This window comes from Watersipora subatra, chromosome 6 (genome assembly GCF_963576615.1).
Source record: "Watersipora subatra chromosome 6, tzWatSuba1.1, whole genome shotgun sequence".
Lineage (NCBI taxonomy): Eukaryota > Metazoa > Bryozoa > Gymnolaemata > Cheilostomatida > Watersiporidae > Watersipora > Watersipora subatra.
In genome coordinates this window covers 39,550,631-39,564,723 of record NC_088713.1, presented here as the reverse complement: position 1 = coordinate 39,564,723, position 14,093 = coordinate 39,550,631, and the positions used below count along the sequence as shown (strand labels likewise).

Genomic DNA, 14,093 nt, shown 5'->3' with positions numbered 1-14,093 from the left:
TTTTCTGCCCATACGCGGCGCCTGGTAACAACTGATGTAGTTAGAGCCTCTTGCTGTTGTCGTCGTTTTGCCTGCTCAGAAATTTCAGCTCGCCGAGCAGCTGTTGTAGCTAGTGCATCATGTTCTTGTCCCCGCTGCGCCTGCTCAGAGGTTTCTGCATATCTGGCCAATGTAGCCGCTGCTCTGAGCCGTTTGAGTCACATCTGGGTCGGCCCAGCAGTCTGCACTTCTAGTAGCTGCAGCATTCATTCTGGCCTGCTCTCGATGTACCTGTGTTTGTTCAGTGTTTTTTGCTATTCTAGCAGCTGCTATTCTGTTTTGTTGTAGGCGTAGCTGTGTTTGCTCTGCAGTTTCTGCACTTATAACAGCTGCAGCAGTTATTCGGTTTTGTTGTAGGCGTAGCTGTGTTTTTTCTGCAGTTTCTGCTTGTCTAGCTGCTGTTTTGCGAATTCGGTCTCTTTCTCTATGGGAGCCAATCTGTTCTTGCGTTCGACCAGTAGGTTTTTTGGGAGGCATTGTACTGCTTCAAGCGTTTCTAAAAGTTAATGAGATGGTGTACTTTTTTGTATTATACGCTGATGCTGTTTATTTCCGTTGCCTAATGCAACACTCGGCCCGCTGGTTAAAATTATGTAGTAGCTGTAGTTCTGTAGTACTTGTAGCCGGAAAAAAGTAAAAGTAAGTCAGCTGCGGAAGGTAATGAACATGTTTACTATCAAAAACAGTGGCAAATCTAACGTTTTTAAGTTGTAGATGTGTGGCAATTTATAGACAATACAACATTGAATGAGAAGTGTTTACGTTTTTTAAGGATAAATTTAGTAGGTAACACGCAGAAGCAGTACCCATGGAAGTTTTGTAGTTCTGTGGTACTGGTTGGTAAAAAAAAAGTAAAAGTAACTCAGCTGCGGAAGATAATGAACATGCTTAATATCATGAACAGTAGCAAATCTAATGCTTTTAAGTAGTGGATGTGTGGTAATGCATGGACGAACAACATTGAATAAGATGTACTAACCTTTTCGTTGTAGAACTTTAGTAGGTAAAACGCAGTAGCAGTAGCCGTGCAAGATATGTAATAGCTGTAGTTCTGTAGTACTCGTAGCTGGAAAATAAGTAAAAGTAATTCAGTTGCGGAAAGAAGTGTACATGTTTACTATCACGAACAGAGGCAAATCCAACGTGTTCAACCATTTCATTGAAGTAGATTAACTTACGCGTTTTTTATGGTTGAACCCCGTAGACTCATATTTGCGACTTTCCCAGCAATTGCTAGTAGCTGAATTTTATTATTTGTTAATAACAAAACCAACAATCTTTAGGGCTTTTATAGTAGTGACATTGTTAACCAAATATTCATCTATAAAAAAACCTAAAATTTAATTTTAATACTTTGGTTGAGAACTTCCAACTTGAAAACAAATTGTTTAATTACAGTTTAAAACAAATAATTGCTCACGTTGATGACATTATAGCCAATACAGATTTTTGTGACTACACAGAAATAGCAAATATCAATAGAAGTAAAAAATAGCAGTAAAATAACAATTGAAGCACTGACTCTGATGATGGTGGAAGTATTGGTTTTGTAAGAATAAGCAGCATTGTAGGGGATCGCTTCGTAGCCTCACATCGCTTTATCAATTGCACTGAGTATAGATACAATGAATCTTTTGAATAGCAGTTTTTTGTTAACACGTAGGCAAAATCTATGATATTGTTGTAGCTCCTTTTACTGCTTTTATAACTAAGGTTATGTTATAACAACACCATATCAAGCCTAGCGTAGCTATCTCAATCAATCACGTTACTGATAAATGCAATCAATGTAATAATTCAAAGTACCTTTAATTCAAGTTTCCTATAATTCAAATAGCGTTCTTGAGTTTATCTCAATCCCAGTGCGTCCATCACGGTAGAAATCCGGACTCCAAAAGAATACATTTTTGTATTCCAACTCTCCCACCTCACTTTCAGCTATCTACTATATAGAAAACAGCGTTTTTCAAGTGGTTGCAAGAAACAATTGTTCACATGATCTTCCCGGTACATGTTGGCAGTATATATTAATTAGATTTAATTTACTACTCATTCATTTATTTATTAAGTAATAAATTTTACTTAATTTACTACTAATATTTACTACTAATTTATTTTTACTATTTACTCATATTAATTAAGTTTGCTTCGTACGACCAAATCGAAAAAGACAAGACCGCTCTATACCTTAATTTATTTATCATACTCATATTCCGGAGTTATCGGTTACTCAATCTATCGAGAAGACAACTCCAAAAAATACAATATTATAAACATGGTGTTTATTGTCCATCCTTACGATGAATAGTAGGTTACGTATTATAATAGAGGCGTGTACTAACTGGATATTCCCGTTAATGCGCCCTAGCGGTGAAAGAAAAAACCACAGAATAGTCGTGCCCTAATATAAGCCGCATGGCTCAATGACCATCAGAAAAAAATTAGCGGCTAATAGTCCGAAAGGTACTGTCAGTACTCTATAAAGCGGACAGACAGATAGATAGACAGACAACGATTGTTGTTTATATAGTAGATGTTAGTTAACATTACTTGCTTAATTTCTTAACTATTTTTGTTGACACAGACATTTTTTAACGATAGAGACCAACAGATGATAATATATGACATGTTAGGTAAATTTTTTGGTCTTGGACAGATTGCCCCTATATCCGTGGATAAACTTGTCTGCCCATTAACAACTTGATGCTACTTTGTCTATTGCAGCCCCAGCTTTAATGTTTTTATCTATCTGTGATAAACCTAGCTGGTCAGTTTTAACATTTACTGCTCACAACTTATGTCACATGATAACAGTTTAAGTTGTAACTAAACCATAACCAACCTGCAAAAGCAGATGAAGAAATAAATACCGTTTTTCTTTGCAAATATTCTTCAGACGTTTAGTCAATCCCTTATAATTATGTAGGAAATTAGCGTTGTAAGGAATTGAATCTAAGATGACACTATATTTTCCATTATATTTTTTGTCAAGCTTGGTTCAACTATGTGAAACATAGATATAAAATAATGCAATGGATGTATGAACTGCACTTTTAAATCAACAGTTCTTTGCATGCTGAAGAGTAAAAATGCTATATTCATGGTACTTGTGCAATAGGTGCTTCTACAACGTAAATAATCTGTACCGGAACGGTTCCGTTGTATAGATTTTACCTGATGCACACAGTAAAACATATGTACATAATCTAATATTTTCAAAGATTTGTATCAAATACCCTCCTTTCTTTGGCCGTACAAAACGTGAACAACGAAACTTTATTTTTTTTACTTGTCGGCTGTACTGTAAATGCAGTGTTATTTGTTTGCATCTGCAGCTTTCTTCCTTTTTTGATTATTTGCTATGGTTTGGCAGACAAGAATTGAACTATATTATTATAAGGTGATAGAAAACGCACCTCTTCTATGTCCATTTACAACAATTTGTTTATTTTTTCCAGACACTAATATTTATTATGCAAAGTAAAACCAATAGCAAGTATTTTGTATGTCTATAATAAATCATCTGCTTATCAAACTTTTGAAATATGTTTTCAAAAATTTCAGGAAATAGATTTTAAAATTTTGAGAAACATAATTGATGACAATCAATTTTACGATCAGGTTGTCAATGATATTTTGAAATTTCATACAGCTATCATCAGCCGGGCTTGTAAACTTGTACACTTTGCTCTGGAAATCAATTTTTTAATTTACTTTAATGTACAACTCTTGCATCTTTACATTTCATCATGTTATTTTTATTCTAGAAGCAGTTAATTTTATCAAACAACTTGATAAAATATTTTACCATTTACCAGTTTTTATTGATGCTGTTTTGCCAAATTTGTTTAACATAGAAAGTTATATTATTTCGGCAGTGCTCACTGGTTTGTTGTCTCCTATGCTAGCAGAAAGATTAGCTTTTACATAAGCCCCGATTTCTGTGCACTTCAAAATGGTGTGACTCATTTTTAGCTTTTCTCATGCACTTACTTCCTCTCCATTAAAAGTGCACCAGCATTATCATGATTATTTTCACAGCTCTAATGTCAGCATTTACGGCCAGCGATTGAAAGTATGACTTGTGGCATTTGTCAAGGTTCATCTATAATGCAACCTTTTTCTATCATCCCTTCAAGTTTCAAACAAGGTTTTAATCATTGCAAAGCAGTTTTGAAATTGGGTCTTCTTTAGTAGCATAATTCTAAGGAATAAACAACAGGAATATCAACAGAATAAACAGATTTTTCTGTCTACTTGAGCGCTGAAGTTTAAAATTATTTTGAACACAATTTTAAGAACTTGTTATTAAACAAAAACTCTGTAATAAAGTAATGTTTGCTAATTTTTTTAAATAAATAAAATGTACTAAAAATGATATGACTACTAAGAATGAGTGATCTAAAATAATTACGAGTTTCTTAATTGAACAGAACTCTTCGAGTGATGAACAGTAAACGATTAAGTAATTTGGTTTAATATATGACTTAAGAGAACTCTGCAGTCCAGTTGAATTGATGAGTTTTAAAAAGGAAGTTCCTAGGATGTCTGCATTAAGTGAATCACATTTGTTCATCTACAAAGCTGCAATTTAGAGCTATAAAGGCATAGTTAGGAAATTGCATAAATACTTTCTATTAAACATAGAAAATCACACATCATAGGGTGGGCCTCTGTCAATATTGTTATTCAAAGAAACAATTTGTGCTTCTTTTTCTGTGTGTTCAGTGTGTGAGCACTCTTCTTATAATTGCCTAACATTCTCTTCTCTTCATAGAGAAAAGCTTTTATCTTTTAGGCAACGTATTCTTCATGTTTTAAGGCTACATTTATATTGCATACACTAAATTTTTTGAGTGTTTGAACAAATTTTTTTAAGGAAACCATGCAGCCGGAGCAAAAGAAGCTACATTCAATATGTATGAATCATCGCAAGCAATGATCTACTTATATCTGTTGTAATGGTAAAGTTCAGGATTTCATTTAAAAATATGGGAAGTCAAAGGGGCACATTTTAGAATTATTGGTGAAATTTCACAAGTAGCAGTTGAAAATCAAAAACTGCACACTACTTTGCTTGCAACCAAAACTAATTCAAGCAATATAGCTAGACAATTTAAATTGTAACATTAACATTTAAATATGTTGAAACAGTCATTTTCATAATTACAGATACTTTCATTTATTGTGATAGAAATAAACTAATATTTGAGGATTGAAAACTCTGAAATTTTCGACTTTAACTTCTAGTAAGCCAGTTCTTAGTCTTTTTAAAAAGCAAAGTCCTTAAACTGGTACCACCATCATAAAAAAGTAAAAATCAATTTAAGCTGTCAACATGACACATTACTATCAAAATATGATAGTTGTGTCAATTGTATAGGTGTGGCAGGTTAACCGTTTAAAAGAGGGTTAAGCAACCCACCTGATATTTTGTCATTAACGATGTTCTAGTAACTTTGAAGCTTTTTGCTACCAACTATATTAGCTATGCAAACACTGATATTTTGGAAAAATACAGCAAAAATTATAGAAACTCAAATATCTCTATTGGCTCATGGGCATATTCTATTAAAGGTTAAATGTGGCTTTTAAAATAGTTTGTTGGAAAATATTTTTATCAACTGCAGATCATAAAACAAAAAACAAATAAAACAAGCTTGGCCTCAAGATTCTTAAGAGGTCACGATAACCGGTGTATGCAAATTAAAAACTTGTTTGTGACACAGCTTAGTGAATTTTAAGAGTGTTGTTTCATTTAAAACTTCTTAGTTTATTTAACGAATTTATGTACTACTTCGGATCTTTCATATAATTAAACAAATAACTATTTTTTTTTTGACCAGTGAGCATGTAAATGATACTTTTGACCACGCATTCCATTTTGTGTCCTTTGTGTTCAAAAAAGAAAACCTTTGTTTAAAGTTTAAAACAACAGATCAAATTATAGTATACTAGTTCAAGAATTTTTATATGTTGTATGGTTTAATCTGAGCTAACTACATGTATAATGTATCAATTTAGATTAAAAAGTTGCAAATTTGAGGAAATTGCTTGACAATATTATTTTTACGAGAATCATGAAAATTGTGAACATAATATTTTGTTGTCAGTAAAAAGGTAGATTGGTCTTTGGTTTTTTTTGGCTAACTTCCTGAAAACAATTTCAATTGATTTTTTTAATTTTAAAGCAAAGTATTAAACGTGCCAAATATCATGTTTGATTATTAGGTCTGGATTATTAATATAACTGTACTAGATTTTTGAATAAATCTTTGACAATCAATAATTCAGTGAACACTGCTAATGTAAGTGACCAATTTCTGTAAAGCCATTACCAATGATGCAAAAAAATCAGGTTAATAGAGGATCAAACAGTAATTGCATATTTTATTGCTGCTTCTTTAACTGTAGAACCACCTCTTTGGTTTGTAGTGATGATCTGTAACGTCAATAAAACTCTTTCAATCCTCAAAACTAACTCATGTGTATAATTGAGAAATGTATGGAGTAATAGATACAGTATGTCAAAAGTATTATTTCAGTGTACATAATTATACAACATTCACCAACTTTTAAACAAATGTGCTTATTTATTTTTTATGTGTCTGGCCCACTCCTTATTCAAATGTTTAAAGATTTGTTGGTGTCACTATTGGCTATGTTTTTACCCAATAATCTTCATTAACTTGAACTAGTCAGAATTTTTACTATAATTGTGCGGTGTCCATCGTAATGTCTGGGCTTTAAAAATTCCTAGGAGGTCATGACAACCGGTGTATGCAAATTAAAAACTCGTTATGTGACACAGCTTAGTGAATGTTCTGAGTGTTGTTTCATTTAAAACTTCTGAGTTTATTTAACGAGTTTATGTATTATTTCGGATCTTTCATATAAATAAACCAATAACTATTTTCTTTTGGACCAGTGAGCATGTAAAGTATAATTTTGACCAAGCACTCTATTTTGTGTCATTTGTGTTCAAAAATGAAAATGTTTGTTTAAAGTTTAAAAAAACAGTTAAAATTATAGTATACTAATTCAAGAATTTTTATGTGTTTTATGGTTTAATCTGAGCTAACTACATGTATAATGTATCAATTTAGATTAAAAAGTTGCAAATTTGAGAAAATTGCTTGACAAAATTATTTTTAAGATAATCATGAAAAATGTGAAAGTATGATTTTGTTGTCAGTAAAAAAGGTAGATTGGTCCTTGGTTGTTTTGAGTTGTTGCAAATAACTTACTGAAAACAATTTTCAATTGAGTTATATTATTTTAAAGCGAAGTTTTAAACATGCCAAATATCATGTTTGATTGTTAAGTCTGGATTATTAATATAACTGTACTAGAATTTTCACTAAAACTTTGACAATCATTAGGTTCAGTGAACAGTGCTAATGTATGTGACCAATTTCTGTAAGCCTTTACCAATGAGGAAAAAAAAATCAGGTTGATAGAGTAACAAACCGTAATTGCATATTTTATGGTTGCTTCTTTAACTGTAGAATCACCTCTTTGGTTTGTAGTGATTATCTGTAACGTCAATAAAACTCTTTCAGTCCTCAAAACTAACTCATGTGTATAATTGACAAATATATGGAGTAATAAAAACATTGTGTCAAAAGTATTCTTTCAGTCTACATAATTATACAACATTCACCAACTTTTAAACAAATGTGCTTGTTTATTTTTATGTGTCTGGTCCCACTCCTTATCCAAATGTTTAAAGATTTGTTGTTGTCACTATTGGCTAGGTTTTTAGCCAATAACATTTATTAACTTGAACTAGTCAGAATTTTTGCTAGATTGGGCTTTAAGAATGCTGCATGTCCCGTGAATCGAACCAATACTTTTTGTGGATGCATGGATGTGAAGTCAAGCACGTTAGTAATAACCAAGACAGCAAACCAGTTTGAGAAACTGTTTAAAATAGTTGCAGGTTTAATCTTTTTGCAGGCATAGCAAACATATTCTTATTTAGCGATATTGAATATATCGCTAAATAAGAATATTAGTTCCTAGAGTATGGCAGCGAGTATGACAGGATGGCAGCGCCATTATTACGCTGCCACACAAACGTTTTTCTTGTAAATATATTTCTGGTTTGCCTTTGACCGTTTTCGGTTATTTGTTATTATTAATAAACTGCAATTATAGATTGGTCGCTGTTAGCAACTAAAATAGGTTGTTTTGTAAGAAAAAAACTATTGTTTTTGCTATAATGAACAAATGAAAAACCTGAAGAAACAATTTCTGTGATTAAATATTGGAATTTGGTTTGTAACTTGTTTCTGCTTTTCTCTCCACTTTTTGAATGTTTTCACAGATTGCAACAGTATTATTTCACTGTCATTGTGACCTCCAAACAAATCTAACATATGTTTCTCTAATGCTGCAAGAAGCAGTAGCGTTTTGTATTAGCGGTATCAAGATAGCATTAGCTGATTGTGATACTTTCTCAGAGTCCGTACTCAATGCTAATACCAACTGTGAATCTGGATCAAATTGTTACTGGGTCGAGTTTGCATACGAATTCGAGAATGAAAGTAAAGAATAAGGTAGTAATAGTTTTGACAATTAATGAGGTGATGGTGATGCCAGTGCTTGGACTATGATCAGCTAAGTGAAAAGAAACAAAGCTCATCCAGTTCTTAGCTTTGTTGGAGTAACAGGCTCGGTGTTCACCAGTAAACGCCCAATTAGTAAACTATTTTAAAAGTTTGTTTTAGTCTGTCAATCCAGGTGGTATATCTTTGTGGGGAATCTTCGTCATGAAAACCAACCATTAAGGAATAAGCACAGTATGTCAAGACTGTGGTGTAGGCTTCAGCAAAGGCAAATACTTTTGAGAGTACTATAGCTAAACAAACCGTTGTGGGAAAAATTGACTTTTGAAGAATCGACTGCAATATTTTTGTTTGTAATCACATGTATTACAATTTAAACAAAATAGATGGATACAATATCAAAAATAAAAGTGTATTAATGTTTTTTATAAATTAATTTTTGAAAATTTAGTTAAGTCGCGAGACTCAACTAGCTCAAAACACTCTCTTATGAAAAGGTTAATTGTCACACATCATGATCAATCACACAATCATGTTCTTCAAGATCTGTCGGAAGAAATCAAGAGTGCTAATTATTTTATGCTAAAACAAGTTTGGTATGAAGATAGCATTAGAACATTTGCTTCTATAAGTTTATCGATATAGCTGGACATACGAATAACAAACGAATAAATGACAAACAGTGAAATTTACATATATATATATTTTCTACAAAGCAGCGAGGATATACAAAAGCCCTAAATTATTTATCAGAAAATGTGATCTGTAGACATATTTGCATGGCGTGAAATAAATAAAAGTAAACTTGAAGAAATAGTTATTTTTATTGAAGGAGACTATGTGAATTACTCCCTTTAAAACAGTCAAATCTGTTCAAAAAAAAAGTTTTAAAATTTTCAAAATTACTTTCAAACTAATGCAGAAAACCCTCTTGTGTGATTCCTGTGTGTCTTTATATTACTTGACACATGCACTGAAAACATTATTTGTAAACAATAGGTAGGAATGATTACCTGTAGGCCTACATCACAAAAGTAGGTACATGTAAATATTAAAGTAAGCGAAAAGCTAATGGTTCAGCTTTACATAATATGTTTATGGAAGTAAAAGAGTAAAGAATTTGTATTACCTTATACAAAATCTAGTAAATAGTAGTTACTACAATAAATGTTTGTTTATACTAATTAAATAGTCATATTTTTCATTTCAGATTAAACGCAATGAGCAAAAAATTAATTTTAAAAAGCAAAGTTTGTCAAGAAAGGTTATCAAATATATTGCGGAAAAAAGATGTATCAGACGTTCCAAGAGACCTGGTGAAGATAGGTATTACTATTTATTGTTATTAATGTATAAACTTTGTGTTTACCTTGACACTTTATTAAAAACATTTAAAGCTAGAGCATTGCTAGAATAATTTAATATGGATAAATCTTTAAAAATAATAATTTTTGTAACTTGGCTATGTTTAATATTTGGGTTTATTTTATATACATCCTTGTGAAATTTTCAACTGCCGTTTAACCAGATTAATATTAATTTTTAGTAAGAATTACTTTACAAAATTTTTATATGAAAATACGAACATGATTTCATTGGATGAAATTAGTAAAAGCTGAAAGACGGTGTAAGTTTAAAAATAAGTTTGCAATGACTCTTTCATTACAAGATTGTGTTTTAATCTTAGCATTGCATTAGCAATTAGCATTAGCATTATCATTATCATTAGCATTAGCATTAGCATTAGCATTAGCATTAGCATAAGCATTAGCATTAGCATTAGCATTAGCATTAGCATTAGCATTACCATTAGCATTAACATTATCATTATCATTAGCATTAGCATTAGCATTAGCATTAGCATTAGCATTAGCATTACCATTAGCATTAGCATTAGCATTAGCATTTCATCTTAGCAAACTTAGCATTGCTAAGCAAAATTTAATATCACTCCTATTTAAGTTGTGTCACTGTGTTATAAAAGTTTCTAGGACACAAAAACAGCAATAGAACATATAAAATGTCTATTCTATTTTTCGAAAGATTTACCTCCTGACACATTTTGTACAGTAAGAGTGAAGAAAATGTATCATTGAGCTCTTTGTCTTACTGTCTATAAAGTGAAACCATAGGAATTGATGGCTTGTTAAGTAAAATTAGGTGAGGTCAATGCTAGGTTGGGCTAAAAAATAACAAGCGATTACATTGATTTATTTCCAACTTCTATGTCCACTGATTTTTTCATAAAACTTAGGTACTTCTCATTAATACACTAATAAAACTTCCGGTTTGCCGAACATAAGATTGTTTCTGAGTTTATCATAGCCAAAGCTGTTAACACTTTTTAGTAGAACTTGCGCATCCACAACTAATAATTTTATTGAAGCTTAACTAAAGTAAATAAATTACAAAGATGCTTTATTGCACCTGCCTAAATTAATAATAACAAATCTAAATAAGAATAGAGGTATACTTTACTTTAGTTTTGTTACAGTATATTCTAGTACAGTCAATGTATACTAACTTGGCTGCTAAACATTTACACGTTAATTTAAATAGCCCATTTCATTTATTTCAAACTTATGTTTCTTTAGGAATATTAACCCAGGCTATAACATATGAGGTTTATTCATTTGCATAGTATGTAATAAACTGTTGCCTTCAAAACCTAGTTTTATTGTAACCCTTAACTATGACTATTTAAGAAATAGCTAAACAAATCATACCATTTTGTTCACATATACATAGTTGGCCATATACTTTAGCCACTTACGCTGGAACCCATAGAAACTGATTAGATATTCAAAAGGAACAATATAGCGCATAGCATGGATCTCCAACTTGATCTCCAAGCTGTGAATATTGTTTACTGTGTCATTCAGAAACCATGTACTTCTAGAATGTCTCCCTTAAGCCAAATGGGCTAGTCATGGAATAATTGTGAATGTTGCATCAAATTTCCTTTCTGTATAGCAGTTGGCTTAGTAAATTGCCCTTCTCTAAGTGTGGTGTTCTATAATATCTCAGGAATTGTAATAATGCTGCATTAGGTAGTAAGCTAGACTTCCTCAAAACTTGTTTAAATGATTGTGCCATTCTCTCAACAACTCGGTTTTTTTGCAGAATAGTAAGGGGCTTTTGATTAATGTGTAATTCCCCTTTTTTACACCAACGTTGTAAACATTCTGATGTAAAACTGGTAGCATTAAAAGTAACTAACATATGTGAAAAGCCAACAGCGTACAAAATCTTGTTCTAAGTGAACAGTAGTTGACATTGTCAAGGTTGAACTGATCCTGTGAATACAAGGAAATTTAGGGTAAGCTTGTGTGAGAACTAGCCAGTTACTTTCCATAAAGCTGATATCACGATCTACATGTAAGTGGAAACAACTCCATGGTTTCTCTGGTAGCATTTATGTATGTACATGATTCTTTGAAGGTAGTCTCTAAGTTTCAGCACATGATGTACACAATTTGCTTGTCCTCGCAATGTCAGCATCAACTCTAGGCAAGTATTCAGTTTTGCGTGCTGGTTCATCCTTTGTATCTCAGAATTTTATAGTTGCAATATATTAAAGTAATCTTTTTGTAAGCTGTTAGGAATTACTATTTGTTTCTATGGAGTAGACAACCATTACACATTGAAAATGAATTTTGGTACTTTTAAAACTCTTTGCTTTCTGAACTAACTACGTTGGTTTTTTTTGTTGAGGCCTTTCTTATGTTGTATATCGCATTAATGTAGAGATAACATAGTTTTTAAATAGTTATTTGACTATTGATCGTAGAACTGTAAGGTTTAGTTGAGCTTCAACAGTTTTAATGTTGTGACTGATGTTGCATCATCATCGTCTTCCTATCTGTTAAACTCCACACATGGTCCAACAAGTAGTCGACTGAGAGCAACCCAACTCCGATGTTGGTTAGTCTTTTTATATCCTATTTCATATTCCAATTGACTAAGCAAGAGAGCCAATCTTGCTAATTGGTTAGCAGAAAGTTCAATAGTGATTTTCTTCCCTGCAAACATTTATTTCGATGCTTTGCGGTCAGTAACAATGGTGAATTTTTTGCCATAGAAATACTGGTTAAATCTATTTAACTCAGATATATTAGCTTGTGTCTTTTTTAATCTGACCATACTTCATTTGAGTATCATTCAATGTTTTAAAAGCATGCATAATAGGTATTTCACTATTATACTCATGTCTGTAAAATAAGACAGCTCCAGTTCCTGTCTCAGAAGCATTACTTGTTGTTCCTATGAGCAGCTCTGAGTTGAAATGTGTAAGAAATGTGTCAGCAGTCAGAAGCTGCCTTAGCTGATGAAAACTGCTTTCATGCTTTATAATCCACTTCCACTGCATTTTCTTTTTAGTTAGCTGATGTAGTTGTTCTGTAACAGCTGATAGTGTAAATGTTTTGTGTTACCTTCACTTTTCTCTACTAGTATAAGACTTGATGCATGAGTTTATTCACATATTTTCTGCTCAGTTCATAAGCTGTACAATAATGCTCAAGTAACAGGCAATGAATAGGCTCAAACAAGCTCTGCTCTTCTACACAAATAATCGAGCCTATATAGCTAGTAAACTCCGCCTTCGATCTGCTTGGCTACACCCAGCACGGCTAGGCCTGGCTCTGCTCGGCCCGGCTTGGTTTTGACTTGGCATGGCCTGGCTTGGCATGGCTTGGCTTGGCTTGCCTTGGCTTAGCTTGGCTTAGCTTGGCTTGGCTTGGCTCGGCTCGGCTCGGCTCGGCTCGGCTTGGCTTGGCTTTGGGCTTGGCTGGGCTTGGCTGGGCTTGACTGGGCTTGGCTGGGATTGGCTGGGCTTGGCTGGGCTTGGCTGGGCTTGGCTGGGCTTGGCTGGGCTGGGCTGAGCTGGGCTGGGCTGGGCTGGGCTTGGCTTGGCTTGGCTTGGCTTGGCTTGGCTTGGCTTGGCTTGGCTTGGCTTGGCTTGGCTTGGCTTGGCTTGGCTGGGCTTGGCTGGGCTTAGCGGGGCTTGGCTTGGCTTGGCCGGGCCTGGCCGGGCTCGGCCGAGCTCGGCCGGGCTTGGCTAAATGTAAGAAATGCCATCCACCACACACTCCGCTTCTTTGGCGACTAAGGTCTCCAACTTTAGTCCTGAGAGAACACCAGTTGAGCCAGGGCCTCATGTTGGCGAGCTCCATAGCGGAAGCGCGTAACCTCCTCCAGCAGTAGCTGGCGCTTCCAGCCCTTCAAGTGTCCTGGCCATAAAACCGTCTGCATCGGCTAGGCAGCCCTCGTCCACTCCTGGTCACCTTGTCTCAATAATCTGGGTTGGCTGTGCTGAGCCAACAGGAGAGTCTTGCTACCTGAAGTCTGTCCCATTATCTCGGCCAGTGCGCATGACTCGGCGGGATTGAACGCTGTCCGGCTCCTCCTGGTCGAGGCTGGGCGGACACGGGCTGGTGACACAGCAGAGTCCTGACTTGATATAGTCCGCTTTGCAAGCTATGG

The 14,093-nt window shown here is 34.0% G+C and overlaps 1 protein-coding gene across 1 annotated transcript; it reads right to left on the bottom strand.

Moving 5' to 3' along the window:
* Positions 1 to 13,240: 13,240 nt before the first annotated feature.
* On the bottom strand, positions 13,241 to 13,783 carry LOC137398244 (uncharacterized). Its single transcript, XM_068084351.1, has one exon. It carries the CDS (start codon positions 13,781 to 13,783, stop codon positions 13,241 to 13,243), a length of 543 nt encoding a protein of 180 aa, XP_067940452.1.
* Between the last annotated feature and the right edge of the window lie 310 nt (positions 13,784 to 14,093).